This window comes from Perca flavescens, chromosome 2 (assembly GCF_004354835.1).
Source record: "Perca flavescens isolate YP-PL-M2 chromosome 2, PFLA_1.0, whole genome shotgun sequence".
Lineage (NCBI taxonomy): Eukaryota > Metazoa > Chordata > Actinopteri > Perciformes > Percidae > Perca > Perca flavescens.
The window spans coordinates 8,015,011-8,033,287 of record NC_041332.1 but is presented as its reverse complement, the minus strand read 5'-3'; the positions used below and the strand labels follow the sequence as shown (position 1 = coordinate 8,033,287).

Below are 18,277 nucleotides of genomic sequence, written 5' to 3'. Positions count from 1 at the left end.
GTTTGTATTATTATTATACATCCATGTAATTAGTGTGGGGAGAGAGGGGGGGGATGATATTCAGCAAAGAGCCGCAGGTTGGAGTCAAACCTGCGCCCACTGCACCGAGGAGTAAACCTCTACACATGTGCACCCGCACTACCAACCGAGCTAACTCGGCCACAAATACGGGAATTCTTGAGTTATAGCTAAACAAAGTGTTTTGTAAGGTCACAGTGACCTTTGACCTCCAAAATCTGATCAGTTCATCCTTGAGTCCAAGGGGACGTTTGTGCCAAATTTGAAAGAATTTCCCCCAAGGGGGTTTCTGAGATATTGTCTTCACAAGAATGGGACAGACATACAGATGTACGGACAACCCTGTCGCAGACACACACAAAAAGCATTTACTTACATCTGTGTGGTGTGGGCTATTTGTTTACATCACTGCCCCAGCTGACACATTATTTGAGCATTATTGCCACCAAGTGTCAATGAGTGGGATCAGCATGAAACTCAGCAGGGTGTGAAACGAGAAACCAGCAGGTATGTGCGTCTTTGTGTTACAATTTGTGTCTGCTTTTCACCTAAAAAACTTTGTCAAAAAAAAAAATCACCTTATTTCGTTGATATGGCATGGTTGCCTCTTTACACATGCAGCAGACACAAAGCCACACTAGCATTTATTGTGAGTTGGGTTTTTGTATGGAAATATCTGAATCTTTAGCAGCTAATACATATCATATCACAAAAAAGGACTCATGCGACTCATGCACCATTGTTTCTGTAAAAATATTGATTATGGCTTTTTAAAGTTTCCACCAGATGACATTTTGTTTGTGAAAGAGAAGAGTAAACTCACACACTGGAGTGGAGCGGTATCTCTGGTAAGAACAGGAATAGCTGTCTGCAGGATCAACGTGACCTCCGTAAGAAGGAGATGTTTCTTCCTGAATCATTGTTTCATTCTTGTACCAAAGGAAGGAAGAGTGGTCAGTAAGACAGCTGCTGTGACAAATCAGCTTTGGACCAGTCGAAGACCAGATCACCTGCACCTGCAGATCTTGATCTGTGAACAAGGAACATGAATGTCATATACAATTAGCCCATTAACAATCTATTACTTTATATGTACACTGTGATCTCTTATCTAACCAGGTAAATGGTCTTTGTATGTAAAACATACACATACACAACAGCACTCTAAACTACAACTAATCACAATGTCGTGCTTGGCTCATGTGCTTACGCTCCATGTTTGGAGCATATTTACTTCTTATTTAATACTTTCCCTTGTGTTAAACTTCACTTTTAACTAACCAGGCATATATCAAAATATATATGAGAGCACATAATCTTCTTGAGTAATACATATATTTTAACATAACAATAAATTGTGTTGATCAGTACCTGTGACAGTCAGAGTTGTTCCAGGTAAACTACTCCATTCAAATCTTGGTGTTCTGAACTTGAAGTGATACTCAGCTGAGTCTCTCTCTCTCAGGTCAGAGATTCTCAGAGTGGAGAATCCTCTCTCTGTTTCAACATGAACACGACCTGTATACTGGGAGTCTGTACTAAGGTCTTCAGGCTGGGGAGGATTCTGCCAACGACGACTACGTTCAGGACTGAACCAGAATGTAGATGTGATAGAGTTAAAACTTTTGTAAGTGCAAGAAATGTCCACTGAAGAACCTTTGAAGGCGCAGACGCTTCTGTCAGTGTATGTCACTCTGTTGCATGAATGTCCATGGCCACCTGAAATATTCAATATTTTGTATTGTTATGAGAACTAAAGTCTTTACTGCAGTAGTACACAGCTGGTTGTATTGCTATGTACAGGGTTGTTTATGTTAAAGACATATGAAGAGATGGTATAAATCATTAGCTATAAGTTCAAAATAGTGTGATGTTAGTGGAAGACTGTGGAGTAAACTCACACACTGAAGGAGAGGGGAAATCCTTATATGCATTAAGGGCGCAGGAATAGCTGTCAGGAGGATAAAAGTAGTCTGAATAAGAAGATGTTTCTTTATTTATTTTCTCTCCATTCTTGTACCAGATGTAGGAAGAAGGACCAGGTAGGCTACAACTGCTGTGACACTTCAACTCTGCCCATGTACAGGTTTCAACTCTGCAGGATTTTGATCCATGTATCTGCACCTGGAAACCTCGATTTGTAAAGAAACAGAAAAATCATTTTGGACTGAACTGTCATTGTACACACATGATAATAGACTTCATAGATTCACAGTAGTGCTTCCAAAATGTGGAGCATTTGGAGTTAAACTACATACAATAGTTTCCAACAATGATGTTACCTGTGACAGACAAAGTGACTCCAGGTGAACCGGTATATTTTCCATTTTCTTGGTTTGTTGTGAACCTGAACTTGTACACATCAGAGTCGTTCTCTCTCAGGTCTGAGATTCTCAGAGTGCAGCTCTTCTCATGACACCTGTACTGCACACGACCTGAATACTTTGAGTCTGTTCTCAGATCCACAGGCTCTTCATCCTGCAACTTAGTGAACCAGAATGTTCTCTCAACTGTAGCATTTATTCTGGATGGGTATGTGTAGCTGCAGTGTATTTCCACTGTTGATCCTTTAACAGCACAGATCTGAGTAGAGGTGTAAGTCACTCCCCAGCCATCCTGACCCTGTATCACTGTAACACAGAGAACATCAGGAAGACCAATCAGACTCAGAACTACATCAGGAGACAGACTTACATGTAGTGAAGGCTCTTCAGTGTGTGAAGCTACATTTCCCAAAACTACTTCTGCTCTCATGCCGTCCCACTTTAAGTCAGTGTTAGACAAAGATAATCTGATAGTACCAACTTGTTTTTGGGTCGGGGAGCGTGGACCAACTTTAGACTGTTTTACTGCAGTTTTATCTTAACTAGAACTGAGCTTAAGACTTATTCTGTATCATACAGATTTTTTTTCTTACAGACCTTTTCAATGGAATTCCATTGCTAGGCAACAGACCGGCCCCTTGTTAACTTCCTGTCAGCTGATGTCACTGCAACAGGTAATCAACTTGGGGCGATTCAGGATGTTTATGTTTATATCTGTGAAATGGTCTATATTTGTACTTCTTTGTTGGGGACTTCCTATGTCTGTTTTTCAAAATGGATATATAAATAAAATATTTATGTTATTTGTGGTTTATCCTAAAGTGAACAAAGGAATGGAGAAATATGCATATCGTTCAGTTTTACATGATAATTTATAATGCTAAGGAACAGTCACAGCTGAACATATGATCTCTGCTCTGCAGTTAATCTCTAGGTGCACTGAGACAGGACATCATACAGAGGGTGCAGTGAAGGAACAGCAATGTATTGAACCTGTGAACAAAATAAAAAAAGGAGATTAATATTAGAAGGGTGAAGGTGCTTTTCTGTCTGTGGTCACTCAGGCTGCAGCAGAGTGTGAATGGAAACTGTAGAGAAATGCAGAACACTGAGGCGAGGCCAAATAGTGTAACATGTAGATAACACACACAGACTTGTCCCAGAGAGAGAAATAGTGTGTGTACATATATATATATGCTCTTCTGGACAGAGATCTCAGATACACACACATGAAAAAAGAATCGGCTTTGCTTGGTTGCTTTTTTTGTCGGTGGTCAGGCTGCTGTAGAACGGAAACTGTAAAGAAATGCAGAACACTGAGGTGTGAGAAACTCCCACATGCCTGTTATTATTAACCAAACACGGATGTGTAACACACATAAACAAGCAGACTGGTAACATTTGGTGTTGGCACACAATGTTGATAATGATGTTGATTAGAAAAAGTACTTTTAATAATGTTGGCTTGTTTCGGTGGCTCCGTTGGATAAACTGTGTGCAGAGATGTCCTCCATTTAAAATGGGATGAAAACACAGGAAACTAGAAGGGCAAACCTCACAGTATCAATCTATAAATTAGGAACTCTCTGAGCGTGTCACCACACATGCGCAGTGCGCGCAAGCATGTCTGTCCTCTCTGCATGTTGACAGACAGTAGTGCTCCGTCACACACACACATACACACACGCAGAGGTGATGACGGAGCGAAGCTACAATGCCTCCGCAGTTTCTTTGAACTGGCTTCGGTAAAGCAGTTTCAAGTGTGGTTAAATTTTTTAAACTCCACACATACACAGAGGGGTGGAAAGATATTTTCTGCAGGGGGAGCTGGGGTGCTCGGGGGGGTTCACGGTCCAAGTAGACTCTAAAGATACTATGTTACACAACAGCTCCTCCACAACGTTGCTTACAAACTATATCCCGACATAGGGGCCTACAGCACAGCGAACTCCAAAAACGATAGCAAAAAAAGCTTAAAGTATGTACAATCCCTTTTGAGTTGCTCACAAGGCCTGCTGACAAAACAAAAAAAAAAATCCCAAAAATAAAGTGAGGTGCTGTTAATGAAGTGTAAGGATGACACCAGCGAGAGAAAACCCAGAGCTTTCAAATTTGGGCTGTAATTTGCATTCATGTGAGCTGCAATGAAATATTGTACATTCCATCTTTAGAAATCTCACATCCTCAATCTACTACAGACACATTGAGTGACTCACTGTCAGTTTGCTGCTTTTACTGGAAGAATATACAGCTGATATAAGTTTGAAAATGCCAGATGCCAATGATTGTTTTTAGTCAAAATCAGAACATATAACACTATTCAGTAAATATCTACTGAGACCCGTCAGTATGTATGCTGGTAAATAAATAAATATTATTTTATTGTCATCACGGTTTTAAAGCTTCACCACTTCCCACGCATGTTTACTGCAAAATAAAATAAAGGTGAGCTGAAAGCGGCCGTGCTGCAGATACAGACAGGCAGGAACAACAGGGTTCTTATTGCCCTGGGGACAGACTGACAGGCTGGAGATTATAGAGAAAGGCAACTTTATTTCTATAGCACATTTAGGCAAAATGCAATTCAAAGTAGTTTACATAAAACACTAATATACATATGTAAATTTAAAGGCCATGCCGGTTATTAAGTTTACGGATGGACAAAGCAGGCCAACCAACCCTAGCATACAGGGATCAATGGTGAGTTAGGGCCTTAAGATTTGTTATGGACCTCAATGCTCCATGGTATACAGTATCTAAGAAGTGAAGGCATTAGGAAGATGAATATATAAAACAGCACCATAGTCAAACACAGACATAAAAGTAGCAGCAACAAGTTAACTTTTTGTATCAAAAGAAAAGCAAGACTTATTTCTGAAATAAAAACCCAGCCTAAGCTTCAACTTCTTCAAAAGTTGCTCAATTTGAGGTTTAAAAGAGAGAGAATCGTCAATGAAGAATCTTAGGTATTTATATGAAGATACAGACTCAGTCACATTGCCCTGAAACATAAAAAAGATGGAAGGTTCAGTGGCTCTTTCTTTGAGTGTGTGAACATCATGACATTTGTTTTGTCAGGATTCAAAATCAATTTCAGCTCATGAAAGCTGTGTTGTAGTATCAATAATAAAAGCTGCTAAATGCCTTACAATATACTGTAAATGTAGATGTGCACTACAGTACCTTGTACAGAGAGAAGGAAGACAACAAATCCACTCGCTGCTGCTGTTAAACTCATAGCTGCTCCTCTGGTCTCTGTTAAATCAGCAGGTAGATCACATACATGAGAAGTACTGGGTGGCACTAACTCACAATAAACATGTCTACATTCATAAAGGGAGGATGTGGACTCTGAAGACAGTGTGTGTCTTCTGCGGATGGTACAGTAGTGTTAAATAGATATCAAGCTGTTAAAAACACGCCTAAAACACGACTTCCTTCCTCTTTACATCATTAATATGCAGACTGTAAGCAGACAAATGTCTGTAAATCTCCTAGTTGAAATGAACAAATTCTTCTTACTGTTATTTTGCAAACGATGCAAGAAGTTCTTAAAATATGTTTTTTTGAAATGAAGGCCTGGGTATGAGAAGTACGGTGGCCGACAGGGGCAACCGGACTGCAACTTAATGAAACACACACAAATAGACAAAACACAAGCAAATTAAGAAAACATCTTCATAAATTTGACAACACATGCGCAGCATTTAGCAAACACGCTGCAAATACACACAACACAACCAAATACACAAACAGGCTGCAAATACACACAACACAACCAAATACACAAACACGCTGCAAATATAGAAACGATGCAAAAAGAAAAGCACACAAACTCAGAAAACAAATGCAACAAAAAAAACACTGCATCCAGATTACACAACGGAAGTTCTCCAGGCCTCTAGGGGGAGTGCTAAGTGGAACAGCTTGATTTTCGACTGAAAGAGAGAGAGATAGATAGAGAGAGAGAGAGAGAGAGAGAGAGAGCCGGGGCACGTTCAATCTCAGAACGGTGTGCACCGTTGTGAAACGGTGTACAACTGCTTTGAGATCATAGACTGTAAATATTAAGTTCATGTTTGAGATTTGTTTTCTCTCGTTTGGTGGGTGTGTCTCTAGTTTATTGGCTGTGTCACAGGTGATACCCAATCAGCAGAGACGTGTTTGTAAACAACCCAGTCTCACGTCAGTTCGTGATGGCATCACGGAAATAAATCTATTAGAATGTGATACCATCACGATATTGTGGAGATTCACGTGTTGGGGTCACGTTTTTTAAACTAATGTATTTCAATGAGAAGCATCTTACGTGATCACAGCACAAATCTTTCTGCCAGTCGGGCTGCAGCAGAGAAGCTGGATACAGCTTTGATATTATTGGTATTTTTAGCCCAATAACCGCTGTTTTAATCAACATTTATTCACCAGATCTTATCACGGTTTATATGTATTTCTTTTAATGTTATTATTTCGATCTATTTCGGCCAGGGAAGCTGGATTGCTTTGTTGTTTATTGATATTTTAAAACTATAACGCTACATCTATATGTATTGCTTTTTTTTAATAATATTATTTCGGTCTTATTACCGGTGAAATATTACAGTAAATAAGACAGAACAGTAGGCTACAATATGAGCCGAGCTGGGCGCATTCAAAGCCGATGTCCCACAATGCAATGCGGGCATTCATTCACACTACCAGACAGCGATCAGCGGGTCTTTAACGCCTGTATCGCTTCAATGTACATAAGGGATAATGCAGAGCGAGGCGGTTGTTATAGCGAATACAACAACGACGGGGTGATCAGGACCCCGACGCCAATCTTCTTCCAGCGGATTGGTTGATAGCTCTCCTCCAGGGGGAACAGAACTGCGTCCATGGCAACGCTCTGCTATGCATGGCAACGGTGTTTTATACTTAGCAACGGTCTGTTACCAAGAAAATAACAGACCGCTTATCCTTTTAATTTCCTGAAAATGCTTCCTAAACTGGTCCCTTCTTAATTTTGAAAAGGTAGTCTCAGTAAAGGCTACAAAGGTTAAAACTACAAGCTGTACTGTAACCATGGTGATTGATATGAGGATAATTTTCTGAATATAATAATGAATATGCTAGGCCTACCATAAATTGTTATTTGAAAAAAGTCATTTATTTAAAACAACTAATAATGCAGTGTGATGTTAAATCAAACTACGTCCCACACGTAAATATGCTCATGTTTTATTCCCTTTAGTCTTTGCTATTAACATTCATCACTTTGAAAATTGCGTTTTTAAATAAATGTGCATGGAAAATAAAATGAAAAATGCTTCTCTTTGTATATAGTTTATTTTTAGTTTTTCACAACAGTAGCCTACAAGTCAAAACAAATGCACATTAGTCAAACAAGCCATTAGGCTGTAGTTCTAAACATTCAACTGTAGGTTGTTTATATAGGCCTAGTATTTTTCATCATTGGTAATTTTATTCTATAAATTCTCACGTACAACGTGCAGCAATTTGTTTCATTTTTTTACGTGCAGCAATTTGTTTCATTTTTTTACGTGCAGCAGTCTTTCACAGACGCGGAGCAGTAATTACTACGTCTCTTCAGCTGATTTTTTTAAACGTTATTACGGTGCATAACTTACTGGAACAAAACTGAGCAACGTGTTGCTCAAACCACTGATTATATATATTTATTAAATGGCTTGCTTATATTCTAATGTAGAATGCGGTCTGTTATTTTCTTGGTAACAGACCGTTGCTAAGTATAACACACTGTTGCCATGCATAGCAGAGCGTTGCCATGGACGCAGTTCTGTTCACTCTGGAGGAGAGCTATCAACCAATCCGCTGGAAGAAGATTGGCGTCGGGGTCCTGATCACCACGTCGTTGTTGTATTCGCTATAACAACCGCCTCGCTCTACATTATCCCTTACGTACATTGAAGCGATACAGGCAGACAGGACTTGTACAGACAGAAGGAAGAGAACAAACCCACACGCTGCTGCTGGTAAACTCATAGCTGCTCCTCTCATTTCTCTCTGTCTTAAAACATGTCAGTAGATAGATACTGTACTGTGCATTATCAGATTTCAAAATCTACTTATAACAAAGAAGGATGTGGTCTTGAAAGAGAGCTTGTGTAATCTGGGGACACTACAGTTGTGTTCAACAGCTAATAAAAGCTGCCCTGGCTTACTTCCTCTTTACGTTATTAATATATTAAGATGACGTCCCCAAATTGAAATCTACAGACTGTGAATGCACTTTCCTAATATAGTGCAGACTATAGGATAAAAGAGACTGAATGTCACAATGCCGGTCAGCTCCGAGTCTCACATTATCTTGCCTGCCATGTTTCTGTTACAATGAGCAGGGGATGTTTATGTGTTTTTTGCCCCCAACGGTGCCTTCCAGTTGGGAGAAACCGGCTATGGTTAGGTTTGGGTTAAGGTTAGGGTTAGTTGCCTTGAAGGAAGCGGTCGCAGCCCTGCCTGGAAGGAGCAGTTGGGGCAAAAAACACGGTTGAGCGCAGGGGATAGTGGACCCAAACGCAGGGAGACGGCAGGGAGGCAGGTTTGAACAAGAGGATTTATTGAACAAAAACACAAAAATAAACCAAGGGAGTCCTGAGGCTTCAGCAGGTAAAAAGACAAATCCAGAAAGAGGAAAAAAGGTAATCCAAAAAACAGAGAAGTACAAAAAACCAGGAACTACAGAACTGACATGGGGAACGCACACAAACACACAAACACACACACACACAAACCAGGCAAGGACACAAAACAATCTGACAAGACACAAGGGAAACACAAGGACTAAATACAGTTGGTAATGAGGTAACGAGGGGCAGGTGACACAGCAGGTGAAACACATTAGGAGTGGCCGAGTAATCAACATAGGCGGGAAAACACAGGAAGTAAAACTAGACAAGACAGAAAACCAGACTATCAAAATAAAACAGGAAATAAAAATGTAAACAACCACAACAAGGTAAAGACATATATACAATATGTAGAAACAGGAAACTACAAACAGGCAACTGAAACAGAACAAAATACAAATCAAAATACTGAAAACATAACAGTTTCCCTGCCATTTCAGATCCTGCCACTGCCCCCTGCCCTACATTTACCCCTGCTGCCGCTATTCCCCATCCTCTGACCGTCCCTGCCTATAACATCACATCTGTTCCCACTTATTACTTATTACTACTTGCAAGGCCGTAGACGGGGGGGTTCAGGTAGTTTGAAAGAATAACACACACAGACTTGTCCCAGAGAGAGAAATAGCAAGATACTAATATACATTTCTGGATGCCTTCCTACAGTTGCTTGATAAAAGCGGGCTTTCCACACAAACAAACGTACTTGTGTCATTAGTATGAGAAAAAAATGAGATGTTAACTGTGTCGGGCTCGGAAACAAATTTCTTAATGCCTGTCGGTCTCGGGCTGGGTTCGGTCACGGCTCTGTCTGACGCGGGCCGGGTTCAGACAGAAAAATTTGGCCCGATCCGGACTCTAGCGGATACAGACAGGCAGGCAGGTACAACAGGGTTCTAATTGCCCTGGGGACTGACTGACAGGCTGGAGATTGTAGGGAAAGGCAACTTTATTTCTATAGCAGATGTAAGCAAAATGCAATTGAAAGTAGTTACCATAAAACATTAATGTACATATGTAAATATAAAGGCCATGCCGGTTATTAAGTTTACGGATGGACAAAGCAGGCCAACCAACCCTAGCATACAGGGATCAATGGTGAGTTAGGGCCTTAAGATTTGTTATGGACCTCAATGCTCCATGGTATACAGTATCTAAGAAGTGAAGGCATTAGGAAGATGCATATATAAAACAGCACCATAGTCAAACACAGACATCAAAGTAGCAGCAACAAGTTTCCTTTTTGTATCAAAAGAAAAGCAAGACTTATTTCTGAAATAAAAACCCAGCCTCAGCTTCAACTTCTTCACAAGTTGCTGAATTTGAGGCTTAAAAGAGAGAGAATCTTCAATTAAGAATCTTAGGTATTTATATGAAGATACAGACTCCGTCACATTGCCCTGAAACGTAAAAAAAGCTGGAAGGTTCAGTGGCTCTTTCTTTGAGTTTCTGAACATCATGACATTTGTTTTGTCAGGATTCAAAATCAATTTCAGCTCATGAACGCTGTGTTGTAGTATCAATAATAAAAGCTGCTAAATGCCTTACAATAGACTGTAAATGTAGATGTGCACTACAGTACCTTGTACAGAGAGAAGGAAGACAACAAATCCACTCGCTGCTGCTGTTAAACTCATAGCTGCTCCTCTGGTCTCTGTTAAATCAGCAGGTAGATCACATACATGAGAAGTACTGGGTGTCACTAACTCACAATAAACATGTCTACATTAGAAAAAGGAAGATGTGGTATTTGATGACAGTGTTTGTTCTGGGGTTGGTACATTTGTATTTAACATATATCACATATCAATTTAACTTATACACAAATAACAATCACTGTAAACAAACATTAAAAAATGGTGTTTGTTGTAGTTATGTTACCCATCTTTACAGTAATTAAAGGTAATGTGTGGAGTTGACTGTATGACCACTAGTAGCACTATGAGTGGGTTCCTATTTAGTTTGTAGCATACAGGGGGAGGACCAACATGAAGGTAAGGCATTCCATGTTCCCACTGACTGACAGTTACTCTTCACTGAAAGATAAAAGGATTTTAAAAACAGTAACACAGAGCAAGTAGAACTAAATGACAAATGCATGTTCCTCATACAGAAAGAGGAAGTTAGGTCAAACACACAGACACACACACACACTATTTTAGTTAGCTTCTCAATAGTGGTAAACGCAAGTGTGTATGTGCAACACCATCAATACATGTTAATTCATGCAGAGTTTATTTAACAGCATGGCTTAAAGTCTACAGCAACACTAGCAGCCTCATGAGACAGTAAGGCTCATTTAAAGGTCCCATGGCATGAACATGTCATGCAATTTTAACATTACAGTTTTTTCTGATGGCTTAGGCCTAACTATTGGCTATTTTTGCAAAACTCTACACACAAATTAGAAAACCTTTTACCAAATCAGCAAAACATTGTAGTTCTCTTGCAAAAGCTAATAAACCTTGCTTAACTCTTCAAACCTTCGTAAAAATTGTATTTTCATATAAAACAAACTCAAGCCATCACATTAATAAGGACACAATGCGCCAACTACACACTGATGGCATGAATAAAGAACACATCTGGCTTTTGCTTTCTCTTTGCACAAGGTAGGCTATGTCAGTTTGAGGTCATACTTCTGTCATAGTTCTGTAAACATACATGGATCCAAACTTCAAGTATTGGTGTTCATTTACACATATCAAAACAAACACAAGTGTTTTTTCCAAGTCAAAACACAAAATAGTAATTTCGCTGAGAAGAAAAAATCAGTCTACATCGTGTTGTCTCTCTGGGTCCGGCCACAAAATGTCGTCTACATCACATGCAATGTCCTCTAGTCCAAGGCACCGGGGAAAATATCTTCTGGGATGCCGTATCCAGCCCTGACGTGATGCCTGGTCAATATCCCCACATGCCTCCTCCATTGCCTGTAAAAGGGCTATGTGTTGATGGGGATGGTGGTCATAGACCTTCCAGCACCAGGCAGAGAAGAACTCTTCAGTTGGATTCAAGAATGGAGAGTATGCGGGGAGGAAGAGTACAGTGAAGAGTGGGTGATCTGTAAACCAGTTGCGGACCAAAGCAGCCCTTTGGAAACTAACATTGTCCCATATGATGGGGTATCTGGTCTGCTCTGGTCTCTGAACATTAGTGAGCATGTCATGTAAGGTGCCCAGCAATGTAATGATGTGTGCAGTGTTATATGGACCTAGGGTTGCACCATTTGACTTATAGCTGCACACGTAGTTATGTTACCACCACGTTGTCCTGGGACATTGGTTATGGCACGGTGTCCAATAATGTTCCTGCCACGTCTCCTTGTTTTAGTGAGATTAAAACCTGCCTCATCCACAAAAAGCAGCTCATGACCCATGGCATCGGCCTCCAGCTCCATCACTCTCTGGACAAGACCAAACAAATGCAGCACAGCAGGCCCATGCACAGCACTACAGTATGCCCTTCCAGATTCAGTACCAATGATACTAGAGCTTACCTGCACATAGTCATATCGCAGTTGTTTCACACGTTCACTGTTTCTTTCAAAAGGGACTCTGTAGATTTGTTTCATTCGGATTCTGTTGCGGGCAAGTACATGACAGAATACAGAAATGCTCACATTGTGTATGTTTTGGAAGGTGTGTCATCCTCAACTATGCGCTGCTGTATTTCTCGTAGCCTTATGGAATTATTTGCTATCACCATATTGACTAGATGGGTCTCTTGTTCTGCAGTGAACATTTTTCCTCTGCCCCCAGCATCTGGACGACTAGTAATTCTGTAAAGTAACAATTTCAGTATTTTTACATATATGGTATTGTTGAGTTTCTCATTACAGTATGGCAGTGCTACAAAACTTAGTGCAAAGTGACTGTACTAACCGATTCTCATTTCAAAATGTCCTTATGATGCTTGCTACAGTGTAGCGGCTCAAGTTAGGCTGAACCCTTTGGCCAGCTTCCCTCAGGGTCATTCCATGGTTGATTACATGGTCCACTATTGGAGCTCTGATGTCATCAGGAATTCTATTTCTTACTATTCTTACCCTTCCTCTTCCCCCTCCTCGTCCTCCTTTTGCTCCTCCTTGTCCTCTTCCTCTGACTTCACCTCCTTGTCCTTGTCGTCCTCTCCCTCTCGCTTCTTCACCTCCGCGTCCTCTTCGTCCTCTTCCTCCTACTTCTTCACCTCTGCATCCTCTTCCTCCTCCTCTTCCTCCTACTTCTTCACCTCCACGTCCTCTTCCTCTGCCTCCTCTATTTCTCACTCTTCTCACTCTTCCTGCTCCCTCCATTGTACTCCACACAGACAGCTCACCTGTGGCTTATAGTGCTTCAGGCTGATTGCAAAGTGAACTAAATATCTAAAACAGTTTTCACATGTGACAGTGTGCCAGACAGTTGGCAAAATAGTGTCAATAATAGCCATACATGTGTATAGTTTTGCTAGGAGTGTGTTGATCATTTGGAAAATGAGTGTAAAGCAGTGAGTTGTGTTTACAGTTCCGCAACAAGAGTGCTGTGCAGTGGATTGTACCTACAGTTTTGCAAACTCAATGAGTGGTTTTGCTATAAGTATTAATAGTTTTAGAAATTGTGCTATGACAATCACAGTTAGGGTTTAAGCATTCAGAAAAAAACTGTAAACATATTTAATTATTATTTGTGTTTATTGCTGATTAATAAGAATACTTTATTCTGAAAAATAAACAGTTTGCTTGAAGCTGAAATCCCAAACTGTTTGCACACCGCCACCCTCTGCAGCAGTGAGAGGGGAACTGACATGATGTTCAAACTACACAGTTGCTGTGCAAGCTGCAGGTTTATTTGAGTCAGCCACTGAAATACATAGAACATGTTTCATCTAGCAAAGAGTGACAGAGCTGGGCTTATGTTTTTTTTTTTTTTTTTCATTCAACCTTTATTTATCCTCGTGAGATCATTGAGGGGCGACCCTCATTATCAATGTCATCGAGTCAAATTACAAAGACAAATACAGAACTACAACACAGAAAGTACAATCATAAGAAATATATCATCATCAGAATTGGAAAAATATTTGATAAATGAATTAGGATAATAGTGATGCAAAAGAAAATGCAACTATGTAAAGCAGTTACAAGTAGAAGTTTGCAGGTTTATAAATAGATTTCTAAATTGTTGTAATATAGGCTACTATATAATATATACTGTACATGCTGTGGAATATTTGGACTTTACTGGCTTTCTCTGCCAGGACAGGTGTCATGTGAAAGGGTGATTAATATTTCTTAAAATAAATGTATTACATCACTGTTTTCCTTCTTTTCTTTACCATCCAGGTGAGTCTCCCTCTGGTTTGACTGCATCTTAAGAAAACCAAATAAGTTTTGGTGAATTATTCCTCAGAAATTGTTTTGAGTTTTTTTTTCCCTCCATGCAGCAGACTCAGTCTGTCTGACCTTCACACCAGGTCTTCCTGCTCCTCTGGGTCTTCTGTCTATACTACAGTCTCTGAGATGTCCTCATACTCAGGACAAGAGTCGATAAAATAAGAGACAAAAGCCTCATGAACAGAATTTGGATACAGTTAGATAGGTAAAGACACATCTGTGGTTTATATGAAACAAGATGTAACTAATCAAGTTACATATAAATTCTCTTTATGAACTCATATCTTTAAACCACTCACAATTTTCTTGGGTGGGGCTAAGCACCAGACAGAGCCCCGGTGCCACTGCCAAATAGCCTCAGGAAGGAACTTGTTTTGGTGGAACATGTGTACGTTCAAAGGTTGTTTTAGTCGTGCAACAGAAAACTCTGATTGGACAGATAGTCTAGCTAGCTGTCTGGATTTACCCTGCAGAGATCTGAGGAGCAGTTAACCATAGTCCTCAGAAATCCACCAGAGGTTAGAATTCCAAGGATATAGACTACTACTTTACAAATTAAGATTTTTGCACACAAAACACATGTAGTTTTAAAAATACAATGTCTTATTATAAATAACTACCTAAAAATATACAGGCTTTCAAGTCCAGCTGAAATAAATAGCTGACTAAACACTCAGCTGATCAACAGAACTGTTTGGATCGTTTCCAGTTTCTAAAATGTGAGGATTTTTCTGCATTGAGTAGAAAACTTGTGATAAAGAAATATATACAGAGAAATGTACATGACAAGATGATTTGCTAACACTGGCAGTAAATTATTGTATTTTTAAGCAAATTCTGTATTGGTATTTTTATAAATTACAAGTTTACCAGCTGTTAACTGATGAGACTAGACAAATGACCCAACGCTGCATGTTATAATAATGAAAAAATACAGTCTATCAACTTTATCCTAATACTCATAAATGTGTGTTTAACCTGCTTGAACACTGTCTAAAGTAGCGAGGCAGGGTGCATGTCTGTGTGTGGGGGGAGCCCAGAGGGCAGGGGGAGGGGTTAGACGGAGCACCGAGGAGATGCTTCCTTCAAATCTTGAAAGTTTTTCAACATTACCAACCCTGCCCTTTAAAGAGACCACAGATCTGTGTTGTGTTCAAAGTCTTGGGTGTTTGCTGACTGTGCTGTACAGTTCAGATGAATCCTCCGCAGCCTCTTGATTTCCTGATCTGTGAATGAAAATAATATACTTAGAGAATGGAAAACCAACAATATAATAACATTTTTTTTTCTGATGGACTCACTCTGTGGTAGCACTGGAACTCTTAAAGTTGACAGTAGTGTACTCCACATCTTCGTCCTCCTCTTCCTCCTTGTGTCTGTGAGGCTGAGCTAGCCTGATGTTGGAGTAGAGAGCATCTTCCTGGTTTTTAGAGAAGATCACGCTGGCATAGCAAAGGTCTTCCTGCGGCTCTGCTGGAGTTCTCTGGACTGGAGCTGAAGGGCTGTCATACACTGAACCCTGAAGGTAACATAGACAAGAGTCCTCAGCTGCATAGGTAAGTGTTTAAAGGTCGTTTTTTAGGTTCATACTTTTATTATTATTTAGTATTTTGGGTTTCTTCTAGAACATGTTTACATTATATTTAAGTCTAAAAAGACCCCTTATTTTCCTCATACTGTCTGTTTGAATATACCTGTATTCACCCTCTGTCTGAAACGCTCTGTTTTAGCGCCTGTCTCTTTAAGCCCCTCCTGAAAAAGCCTTGTCTGCTCTGATTGGTCAGCGTATCCGGGTCTTCTGCATCTGCTCTCTCTGTGTCTCTGCACCATCATTGCAGCCAGAAAATGACTGTAACGGCTCTGTAGCGGCATTTTCTACCTATATATATAGTATAGCTGTGACATCAGTCCATAGTGGAGTCCTGTTGGCTCGTTTAAATGCACAGTTTCTGTGTGTGTGTTTCTCTGTGGATTGAGCATTTTGATGCATTTACAGTATTTATATAGCACCTCAACCTGCTTTATAATAAAAAAAAAAAGACATGACTAAATACGGGACCTGTTAGTATGATTTGTATTGGCCTGTAAAACAAAGTCCTCACATTGTAAAGCATCTGCAGGGTTAAAGGTGAGGGGCTTGTTCTGCAATTCCAGTGAATTTACAAATACTTCACCAGGCGCTCCAAATTCCTGGTTTCAACATTTATTTCATGTTCTCTGTTTGGGATCAAGTCTCGTTTTCAAAGACAAAAAGTGAACCACAGGTTTGAGGTCACTTCTGTTTTTGTCGGTGTAATGTCTACTGATCACCAGCAGAGGGAAATACAATTCAAGGATTGCCTAAATCCTCTTTATTTACAAACCCTATCATGTCTGTGTAGATGGAGAGGTTTATATTATTTTATACAGTGTCCCTGTCTCAGCACCTTATAATTTAGCAGAGGACATGAAGCATTATTCAAATGTTTCCAGGTGAGAGAGGACTCTGACTGAACTCTTCTTCTGACCTGAGCTTGGTTGTCTGGTCTCTCTCCAGGCTCGCTGGTTCGTTTCCAGGACCTCTTTCTTCTGGAAAGGAGAATGAATGAACAATCAAATTAATCATCAAAATACAATTCTAAATGACACAATGAATTAAGGATGCATTACTGAATGTAATCACAGTAAAACTGAACTGCTCACCTAATAAATAGGAAGGCACAGAGGAATATGATAGCCAGGAAAATAGCAGTGATGGATCCAGCAGCTACTGATTTCATTGAACCTGGGAAACAGTGATGAAACCAGACGATTCATTATGGAATTACAAGTTGTTTGGGTCCTTTAGCAACTGATAATTAGACATAAGATCATAGATCCTCAGACAGATGCATTCCACATAATGACTCATGTGTACTGTAGTTTTGCTTGTGGTTTTTGCTTAACATCCCATAATGTAAGAATGATCTTTCCAACAATGTGTGTTTATGTGAGTTTTTATGAATGTCAAACCTCTGGATTAGTAATTATTGTTTTGTGCAAACATGTAATTTGCAAATGTATTTATGTTGACATCTATTCGTCATCAGATAGGTAGATAAAGAACTGGAAGGTTAAGATCATGTGGAAATATGATTACCTGCTACAACAATCAGATGTAAGGTGGAGTTCTGACGTCCTCTTCTGTTCTGGGCTTCACAGTAATAATTCCCACTGTGTTCAGGTCTAACATCAGTGATGGTGAAGATCTGTCCTGATGCTTTTGGTGAGTCTTCATTCTCCTTGTACCAGGTGTAGTTAGCTGCTGGGTTAGCATCACTGCTACAGGTCAAATTCACTGAACTGCCCTCCACTATCTCAGCAGAGGGACTCACTGACACAGAGGGAAGCTTAGGACCATCTGGAGGAGATGTGTTAACAGAGATTACTGAAGAAAGTAGTTATGATCAGTACAAATCCTTTCCTGTAAAGACTGGATGGATTTAACTTCACTAATTTTAAATAAACTGTTTCACTCACATTTCACATCAATAGAGATGGATCTAGATGTCCTCCTCCCCAGCTCATTCTCAGCTGTACAGTAATACTGTCCAGAGTCAGAGGACTGGATGGAGCTGAAGACAAGCGTTGTATTTTCACTGAGAGGTTGAAGGTCTGGATTTCTATTCTCCTTGTACCAGGTGTAGTTAGCTGCTGGGTTAGCATCACTGCTACAGGTCAGATTCACTGAACTGTTCTCCACTATCTCAGCAGAGGGACTCACTGACACAGAGGGAAGCTTTGGAGCATCTGGAGGAGATGTGTTAACAGAGATTACTCTAGGTTAAAGGTGACTTGCTACAGAAGAACACATGGTATTTAAATTACTGACTGTGAATAGTTGTGTCTGTTGCATCATTAACTACACGCGTGTTATCTAACATGTTATAGCTGAC

General features: G+C 40.0%; 1 protein-coding gene across 1 annotated transcript in view; it reads right to left on the bottom strand.

Annotated features, from left to right (window-relative positions):
* Positions 1-18,277, bottom strand: part of LOC114546118 (titin-like) — a 55,757-nt gene that overhangs the window by 11,452 nt on the left and 26,028 nt on the right. The window contains exons 10-13 of the mRNA XM_028564786.1: positions 2,301-2,648; positions 1,920-2,150; positions 1,390-1,737; positions 842-1,048 (exon numbers count right to left, since the gene is read on the bottom strand). Coding sequence (XP_028420587.1) covers positions 842-1,048; positions 1,390-1,737; positions 1,920-2,150; positions 2,301-2,648 — 1,134 coding nt within the window. The remainder of the gene's footprint in view (positions 1-841; positions 1,049-1,389; positions 1,738-1,919; positions 2,151-2,300; positions 2,649-18,277) is intronic.